Source organism: Vollenhovia emeryi, unplaced genomic scaffold (genome assembly GCF_000949405.1).
Source record: "Vollenhovia emeryi isolate VEMERY1.0 unplaced genomic scaffold, V.emery_V1.0 DF939148.1, whole genome shotgun sequence".
NCBI classification, from domain to species: domain Eukaryota; kingdom Metazoa; phylum Arthropoda; class Insecta; order Hymenoptera; family Formicidae; genus Vollenhovia; species Vollenhovia emeryi.
Genome location: NW_011967218.1, coordinates 1906276 through 1915890, shown reverse-complemented (window position 1 = coordinate 1915890; position 9615 = coordinate 1906276). Strand labels below are relative to the sequence as shown.

At 52.1% G+C, this 9615-nt stretch overlaps 1 protein-coding gene across 1 annotated transcript in view; it reads left to right on the top strand.

Annotated features, from left to right (window-relative positions):
• The first annotated feature begins 6682 nt into the window (after positions 1 to 6682).
• LOC105565986 (autism susceptibility gene 2 protein-like) overlaps positions 6683 to 9615 on the top strand; it is a 42782-nt gene continuing 39849 nt past the window's right edge. The window contains exons 1-2 of the mRNA XM_012019622.1: positions 6683 to 6871; positions 6968 to 7135. Coding sequence (XP_011875012.1) covers positions 6683 to 6871; positions 6968 to 7135 — 357 coding nt within the window. The remainder of the gene's footprint in view (positions 6872 to 6967; positions 7136 to 9615) is intronic.

Genomic DNA, 9615 nt, shown 5'->3' with positions numbered 1-9615 from the left:
TAGGCAGAGTAGCAAAATATTTAGCTACCACGGCTAAATATTAGCTGTTCATATTTTACAACTGAATTCAGTTGCCACACACGCAGTTCTTAGCTACGGTAGCTACGTTTTTCTTTCCGTGTGGGACAACTTGTCATTGTTTCGTTCTTGTTCAGTAATTGGGTTCAGATTTTGCGCATCTTTTACGTGCAGCAACCGTACGAAAGGCGTTGCATCTTGATTGAGATTCCAAGTAGTTGTATTAACTTTTGTCTAGTAACTGCTACAAAACTGCATGACATTTCTACCAGGGATACTCCCGCGAAAATTCAAGTGCGGCCGAAAAGGTTTCTCGATTCAACCGCGCGACTTCCCGGCCACGGTCTCGCCTCGCAAATATCCGCGTGTTGTTTTTTTATCCCCGAGCGGCGCCATCGCGATAAGCAAGTAGGTAGGTACGTTCCGATCGCGCGAACGTGCATTTTCAGAAGCTCATTCTTATAGCGCGCGAGATCGTTAATATGCAAATGCGAGGCGCGTTCCAGCCGAGCGCCTTATACCGCGGCATCAGATTCGGCATGTAAAGTGATTCATTCGCGCAACCGAAATGCCGAGGTTCCTTCGGCGTTCCACCGGCGTTCTCCAGCGTGGATCCGCGCGTCCTCTCGCGCGCGCGCGCAAGGTCGGCCTGAAATGGCGACGGTCGATCGCTCGCGATGATTAATTAGCGGCGCGAGAGGACATCGATAGAGCGTCCCCCTCCCCCCGGGATTTTGACAAATCGGTAACGATTCGTCCGGTGATTGCGACAGCGCGAGCGAATGAGTCAACGATATGACGATCTGCTCTATTTGTCGCCGACAGTGCCCCGGGATCGTTGCCGTCATTAGTTCTTTGAACGATCGCTCTCTACGACGGTTGTTATGCCGGCTCGTTTCTCGCGTCGCCGGAGATTACGCGACACACATAATGACGGTTTATCGACTAATCGCCAATGCAGATGCAGATTGACTTTAATTTCGGTTTGACTTACTTTTTTTATCTTTTTTCTAGTTTCAGGAATTGGAAAAAGATAAAAACTTAGCTAAACAGGGATTAATCCGCATTGCTAGAAACACATTGCTAGAAATGGGCATCAGTCATTTGACTTACTCTTTTAAAACACGACACGACGATAAGGTCGAACTTTAACAGAGTCTCAGTTTTCTAAATGTGAATATAACATTTATAAAGACTTTATTTGAGCTTTAAACAATTCTAAAAAGTTGTTTTCATGACTGACAATTGAGTCACTTACAGTTTACACATTTTATAAATATTTAACCGTAAGAGTTAGAAGCAACACTCTTAATCCTACATCGAGAGACTCTTGAAAAGGCTTTCTTTATTCAGTGCATTCTTCTATTGCCGCCAAAACTGCAAGTAGTGTTAAGTTTCTTTCAGTGCTTCTTTATATTTTACGACCCGACTTTCTACCGAGTTATTTATTGTAATTGTTGCCTCTACTATTGCGCACTGAAAATGACCTTGTTTCAAGCCGAAACGTTTGTCTTATCGTTTCTCTTCAACTAACTTACAATGTGTATCTGCACGAAGAGAATTTTCTCTTAAAATTTACCCTGAAAATCGTGCGATCGTGGGATTTAACTTTATAAGAGTTTCCTAAAACTTTACTAGTAAAATGTATGGTGAAGTTTCAAAAAATCTCATAAAATTCTTCAAAGTGCCGTGTTGTTCCACGATTACACAATTTTCAGGATAAATTTTAGGGGAAAATTGTCAGTGCAGCACGTGTGTGCTACTACAATCAGCTTGTTTCACTAGCCCTGTTATCTCCTTTGTTTTTATAAATTCAAGCATTATCCCGCGGATTGTTATCCGATGATCATCGATCCGTTCGTCGAACTTTCATCGAGTGCGGCCAGTAATCGGGGCTAATGTACGCAAAAGTGCGCGATAACATCGAGATGCTGTTTACAAGCGGTACGCACGTTCGTACAAATCGACAATAGAAAGCCATACGAAATGTATATATCTATTACGCGCCGTTCTCTCCGTCTACGATCATAATTTTCTCGCTTTCCTTGACGGCGATCCGATTCCGCGCGGCCGCGGTAAATTGTGCAAGTAGATCTCGAAGTTATCGAGACCTTGGGACCAAAACATGCGCATTAATCTCGGGGCTAATGCATAATGCGCCCGATATATCGGGGAAACGGTGTCAATGTCAATGTATGAACGCTGCGAACGCGTTACATTGTCGCCGTCGCAGGTTTCTGACAGATCCTTTGGATTCGTCCTCACAAAACGTCCTCGTGGCCGATGCGTGCGCTCCTTCAAGTGTAGAAACGTAACCCTTTGCGGTTATTTCATACACGGAGATAATTTTCTCTTAAAATTACCCTGGAAAAATCGTCCGATCGTGGGACAACATGGCGTTTGGAAGAATTTTATGAGAGTTTTTTGAAATTTTACTATACATTTTACTAGTAAAATTTAAGAAAATTCTTATATAAAGTTCTTCAAAATGCCATGTTGTCCTACGATTTTCAGGGTAAATTTTAAGAGAAAATTCTCTCCGTATAAAATTAAAGAGTGCAGTATTTCAGTATCCCTTTGTTATCGAAATTGATTTAAAATTCCGGCAGCTTTTAACATGCCGAGGGCTTCCAAAACGCTCTTGTATTCGTCAACGACGTCACCCCGTCGGTCTCGGGCGCGTCTTTCCGGGCAACTCGGGCGCGCGCACACGTAGGCGAGTCTAGCAGTCGCGACAGGTTTTACCTATATGGATTCGAAAAACGTGCCGATCTCCAAAACCGGCCGCGCGAAATGTGCGCGGATCGCGGAATAGCGCGGCGCGAGGCGCGCACCCGCAAAAGCGGGAGCGTAATTGCTCCCGCGAACTGGTTCAAAGGAGGCGCGCCTCTCCAGGTGCGGCCCAACCGCGGCGATGTGAGAAGGAGATGCGGCTGGTGGCACGTGACGTCACCAGTCCGGTTTGCGCGTCCAACGTCCTCGTTCGTCATTTTGAGAATGCGGAGCGAGCCTACCGTACAGCGACTGGGGATCGATTGTCGCGCGGAACAATAATCTCCGCGTTACGACCTTGCGTCTTTTCTATGTTTAACGTCACATCGGAACAATGTTGTATCGAGAGAGTGAGAGAGAGAGAGAACGAACATTTTTCGTTCTTTAACACTCTCAGACTTTCTTTTGCATTTTGAAAGTGGAAAATGCCTTTTCACATTTCGCTCGTGTGGATCTTACAACCGCTAAAATCCATTTCTGGTGTCCAGCGAAAACACTAACGCCAAAACTACGTCAAATCCAAATGGGGTAGGAAAAGAGCGTGGTATAAATGAAAACGTAATCCAGATAATTGCAATTTCAATTTTATTATTTTCACTCGCTGCACCTGTTCAGCTACGAGGAACGGTCCTATAATTATACCGCAGTTTTCCACCAATCCAATTAAACTTTGCTAATAAATAAATGCGGGGGATGGTGCACAAAGGGTGAGGGGAATGAAATGTCTATTTTAACGGACGTGAGGTACCAAAATGGCCAACACACTCGATAGTGTCACGGAAGGTAATCTATTTTCACGCCTTGAAAAGGACATAAAGCTTTGTCACTTGGAAAAAATGCAAAAATAAGTTATGTATATATGAATAATCACTATATTAATTACCAATAGCGAATTAAAACATATGTGTTACATCGGATTAGTACATACCGTAACCTGTCATACATAGTATATTAAAATGTAAAGGTACAAAACATTATTTTATCATTATGGTGTTAGATTTTGTTTGCCGCTTTCACATATTTCTTACGTGGCAGCCGTTAATGTGCATTAATTTGGAATAATGCAGACCAAATTTGCTATTCGTAAATACATGTCGAATAAACATTCATATATACATATCGAACAATCACCCTAAACAGTCGCTCTCGCTGCGGTAAGGCTCGTGCCTCGTCGCCCCCAATTTCCATTCACGGCACGATCGTATCGAAATTACGCGCCGTGCCGCGCATCGAAAATCGATAAAGCCCGCGCGAGACACGTGCCGACACCTGGCGGCCTGAGGTCGCACCAGGGGCAGCGCAGAGGGCGCCGCGCGTCGGCGCAGGTGCGACTCGGCGTTCCTCGTCTGGGGGAGAAACGAAAGGTACCTGGTCGTCTAGGGGACGAGATGCCGCGACGAGCGATGAGGAAGGACAGAGGGGGCAAGGACCGACGAGGAGGAGGAGAAGAGAGAGAAGAAGAAGAGAGAGAGAGACAGAGAGCGAAAAGCTCTCGGCCGCCGCGGCGAGAACCACGACCCCAGGACGAGAGGAGAGCGTAGGGTGATTCTCCATTCCGCTCTCGTGTTACGCGTGCGCGCATGTGTGTACGTGTGTGCACCGTCCGCGGAGAGCGTAGGTAGTGCACCATATTCCCTCGGCAGCGCGACAGAGACGGGGATAGCGCGGGGATCCGCCAGCCGGACGGGACGACACGGCAGAGATGCGTAGCCGTGCGAGCGCGAGGCACGGCGGCGGCGGACGTGAACAGGAGCGTCGGCGGCTAGATCGCCTTGTTCGCGCGTAATACGGGGCGCGCGCGCGTTGCTGGCCCGAGCCTTTTTTTTTCTCTCTTTTCGCCCGTGAATCACTCCGTCTCGCTCGCTCGCTCCCAAGTCTTCCTCCCCTCGCGGCACGGTGCCGTACCCGCGGTGTACTCGACGCGTAATTACGGGCGCGAGTACCGCCGGGGCGACGATGCTCCAGCGACGGCGCGCGTCACGTGTCATCGTCCCGTGACACGACGCGGCGACGGCGACGACGACGTCGTTCGTCACGGCATCTGTGATACGCGCGCGCTCGCCGCTCACCAGCGGGGCGAGGGGGGCCCAGGCCACGGACGTGCACGGCACGGAAGGAAGAGACCGGAGTCAAGTCAGTCAGTCAGTCGGGTAGAGGACAGGAAGGCGGACGGGGACACGCGCGATCGTCCCGCTCGGCAGGGCCACGCAAGGCAGGTCGGCGCGCGTGCGGCCATTTTTACACAGTTTACACCGCGCGGCGATGCGGCAACCGTGCGTGCCCGTTCGATCCGCCATTCCAAACAATCGGCGCGCTACGTGCAGTCCACGCAGGAGGATGCGTCCGACGACGGCTGGCCGCGGTGGCACCGCCGTGCCGCGTCGACGACGATAGGCGCTCCGCGTCGCGCCGCGCTGCGCCGCCAACCAGTCGGTTAGTTGGACGGACGCACGCACGCACGCACGCACGCACGCAGGCAGGCGGGCACGCGTAGGACACGCAAGGCGGCGCGCCTGCGACACGACCACGGCCGCGACGTGAGCGAGAGAGAGAGAGGGACGACGTGACGTCGCGGAGGACGAGAGGACGACGGCCCGCGGCCGAAGGTGCCGCGCGACGTCTCGCGCACGGGCCGTCGGCGACGACGACGACGACGACGGCGACGAGGAGGAGGAAGCGCGGAGACGGCGGCGAGGAAGGAGGCGAGGACGGTGAGGAAGAGGAGGAGGAGGCGGCGGCAAGGAGGACGTTGGATCGCGCGGCGATAACGCGAGGATGATAACGGCGCGCGCGACCACCGCCGCGACGTGGACGGCGATCACGTTGACGAGGTCGGGACGGGAGGGAAAGCGAGCCCCGACGCCGTGCAGCTCCTCGACGCGTGCCTGCGACTCGCAGCGGCGCTCGGCGACGGCTATCGGCCCGTAGTGCGTGCGCGAACCATCGGACGATAATAGTGCGTGTCTCGTCCATTATACTCTTGTACGCGGGGCCCCGAAAGAGTGTGTGTGCCGTCTCTCGCTCGCTTATTCGCGAGTGCTTCATCTCGGTGTGCGCCGCTCTGTCATTTTATCTCGCTCGCTCGCTCGCTCGGCTCGCGCGTCCTCTCCTTCTCCCTCTCTCTCTTTTTCTCCTTCTCCCTCTTTCTATCTACCTATACCCCTCTCTCTCTTTCTCTTTCTATCTCTGTCCCGTCTGTCCGACCTGCGTGCGTGTTTCTCGCGTGCCTCCTCGCCACACGCACCCGGACTCTCTCTCCTCTTCCTCGACCACCGCGCGCGCGATCGATGTGACATCGCGCCGTGCCGTTAAACCGTGCTCTCTCTCTCTCGGTGCCGTCGCGAGTATCCGCGGCTACGCGCCGACTTGAGCAGCGAGCCGAGAGGACTCGTTCGACAAGAGCGAGCAGAGGAAATTTATACATATACATATATATATATATATATATATCGCGAGGAGCCACACAGCCGTGCGCGTACGCGTGTACAGTGTGCGTGCGACAGTGCGTGCCAGCGGCAACGTCTCGCGAGTGCGGATCCCCGAGGCAGCGCGGTGCGTTCTCTCTCTCTCTCTCCCTCGCTCCCTACCACCTCCCCCCTCGCTCCCCAGTGCCCTGCGCCCCATCGTCCACGTCTTCCTTTCTTCCCCCATCGCTCTCGCTCCCTGCCTGGCTTTTCTTTCCCTCGCTCCCGTTCGTCCGTCCCTCGCCATCGGTCGGGACGACCGTAGAATGCACGACGACGCTGCCACGACCATCGCTGCCGTCGTCTGCTCGTGCGCTGCCTTTGTCGTCCGCGTCGCACGTTGATCGCGCGCCGCGGAGTGATCGTCGCACCGACGACGCGGACCACCACCTTCGCCAAGTGAAGCGGTGAGATATATACGCGCGAAGATGGAGATCGAGGCGAAGCAGCGTAGCCAGAAGAACCGACGGCGGGAGCGGGCGCAGCGCATGCTGGCGCAGAGGGAGAGCCTGGCCACCGCGAAGCAGCAGCAACAGCAGCAGCAACAGTCGCAGCAGTCGCGGCAACGGCCGCCGAACGACGAGGAGGACAGCCACAGCGGCGAGGACGAGGACCCCGCCGGCGATGGCGGCGGCGGCGGCGGCTGCGGCGGTGGCGGTGGCGGTGGCGGCGGTGGTGGCGGTGGCGGCGGTGGCCTCGGACTCGGCGCCAAGACCGGTCACCCGCGGGACGGCCACTCGCGACCGCCCAGGCCACCGCGACCCCCGAGGCCCCGCAAGAAGTCTTCCCCCGCGGCTGCCAACCAGAAGGGGTCACCTTTCGAGGAGGACATTATCGACGGATTCGCCATCCTCGCCTTCCGCACGTACGAGGAACTCGAGGTGAGCGAAACTTCCGAAATCACGAGGCACGGTGGTGTCTCGCGCCAAGTATAAGCGAAAAGTTTTTAAAGTGACAAGCCAAACCATTTTCTTTCCGCGACACTCTCTCTCTGCGCCCCCCCCCCTCCCGCCCCCTCGCCCTCTCCCGTCTCGCCCGAGCGCGATCGGTGCGGGCGGGAGGAGGGGGGCTGCGGTCCGACCCCGCGGCTCGTATGCTCGTCGGACGTGTACTCGCCATAACCTAAAAGGCAATCGGGAGATAACCTAAAAGAGCCCTCCTAATCTTGTTTTCGTTTCGTCCCTCCGTTCCGTACTTCTCGGCCGTGTCGGATTAGGCTATCTCGCGCGCCCGGGGACACAGTCCCGAGCGGGGAGGCGATACGGAGTCGACCAGCGATGCTCGGTACGCGACGCTCCGATCGTACGAAAGATTCGGGCGTGAGGGATAATGCAAGGGAGTTCGACGTTGCAAACGTTGGTCCGTCTTCGTCTCACGATTCTCTCCACCGAGAACGTCCCTCGGACTTTCTCTCAGAGTAACGAACCGTTCGAAGCCGTCGTGAAATGACACTTCCGGTTTATCTCGTTTCTCGTTAATCATCCTAGATTCACTGTACATTCGCACAAACATTCTTTTGTGACGCCCTGGGCTTGCTTCAAGCCTGGAAGTCAATTCTGCCTTGCTATACAATGAAAATACGGAGAGGGACGGCTTTGTTTTCCTAAAGGGGCACAGCTATTCACTTTCAGCCTTTTTGACCCCCTGATCTACCGTGTACTCTCTTGGCGTCTAGAAACATTCTATCTCGTAGCCGATGGACACGTTTAAAAAGTCCGTGCAAGTTGGCAAATTGTACATTATACGTCGCACATTATTGATACATTTTTTTAACATTTTCATTTGCTCATATAAACAGAATGTACCTAGACGCGAAGAACGCGTCGCAGATCAGGCCTGCAATGTGCTCCGTGCAATCGTATGCCGTTGACAAATTTCTCTCAAGCGTTTTCATTCGCTTATACAAAACGGAATGTTTCTAGACGGAAAACAAACTGATGTACCAACAAAATCGGTGTAATTGAAATCAGTATTAATGATTGGGGCTGCGTTCAGCAGAAAAAGCTGCTTTGCAACTGTTGTAAAATTTGTGAGTCTGATTGGCGTATTCTTTTAATGTTGAATGAATTTAAGAGCATACGCCAAGCAGATTCACGAATTTTACAACAGTTGCAAAGCAGCTTTTTCTGCTGAACGTAGCCAATGAAAAACATTGGATAGTTGTCTTAATAATCTGGATATTCAGTTCAACGCTTAAAATTAAAATCCCTAGTAAATACAATTGAGTGAATTATTTGTGCCAGTGGCAGCCCGTGACGTTAACGTTTAATTCAAGCAACCTCGGGGTTTTTAATTCAACGGCATTTTTTTCCCCCTGTGTAGACGCAACGAGCACATTGTAGATCGGGCTTCGCTTGCGAAATGCTCGAAACGGTTTGCATCGAGCAGCCTGCTGTGGAATCTTATTCCTTTAGGCTTGGAAAGAGAGAAGTGTGTAAAAAGGAAAGCAATTGAGGGAACGACGAAGGCTTTACACTTTCGCTGCGGGAAAACTCATTTTTCCTGTCACGGAGGTAGTCGACCGACACAAATAAAGAGAAGTGGCTTTATTGTCTCCTCTACGTTACGCTTGAAGCGATTAGAGCGTGTCCTGTTTGGTCAACATCTCGAAAGGACGGCGGTCCTCGATAGGGAAAAAGGTCGTCACGCTTAATTCGGGCTGGCTTTTAAATTCCTTGCATGCTGCGCGGTTTTTTCTTCCGATCTTATCGCCGAGAGATTTTCGTGTCCGACCGCGTCGAGGGGCGCCGGGGAAATTATCGCGTTGCTTCATGCTTACTTGGGAAAACCTTACTTTAGATAACGATGTCTTCCATAATCGTAGCTCTTGGAGAACGATCATTGATTTATCGCAGACACGTGTACGTGGGGCAAATGAGATTCGTTTGGTCTCGCGATTTCTCAGATTTCACAGAATTCTAGGAGCAATCCCAGAATCCGATAAGCTTGTTCAGTCAGCGCGAATAAGTTCGCCAAGTGCATTTGCAGCCCGTACACGTATACCTGCGTACGGCAGAATGCGAGATTAATTGGAAAATAATAACCGATTGACATTCCTAATTAATTGAGATGACATAAATGAAGTTGGTGAGAAACGTTAATAGCGCAGCTCAGTGGTTCTCACGCGGCGCTCCACGAGCTCGCGAGAGCGTCGGGGCGCATTGTCGCCCGGGACCACGGTCTTACATACAGGTCTGGAAACTCAGGCAAATTTTGGTGGTGGGGGTGTGCCAAAATTTAAGCCATTTTTAGTGCACAATCTTGTCACCACAGCGTGTCGCTGTTATCGCAAAGTGTTGTAAAAGTGGAAACATAACCATTAAACTCAACGTTAGTGCATGGCTCGGTATACATTCCAACG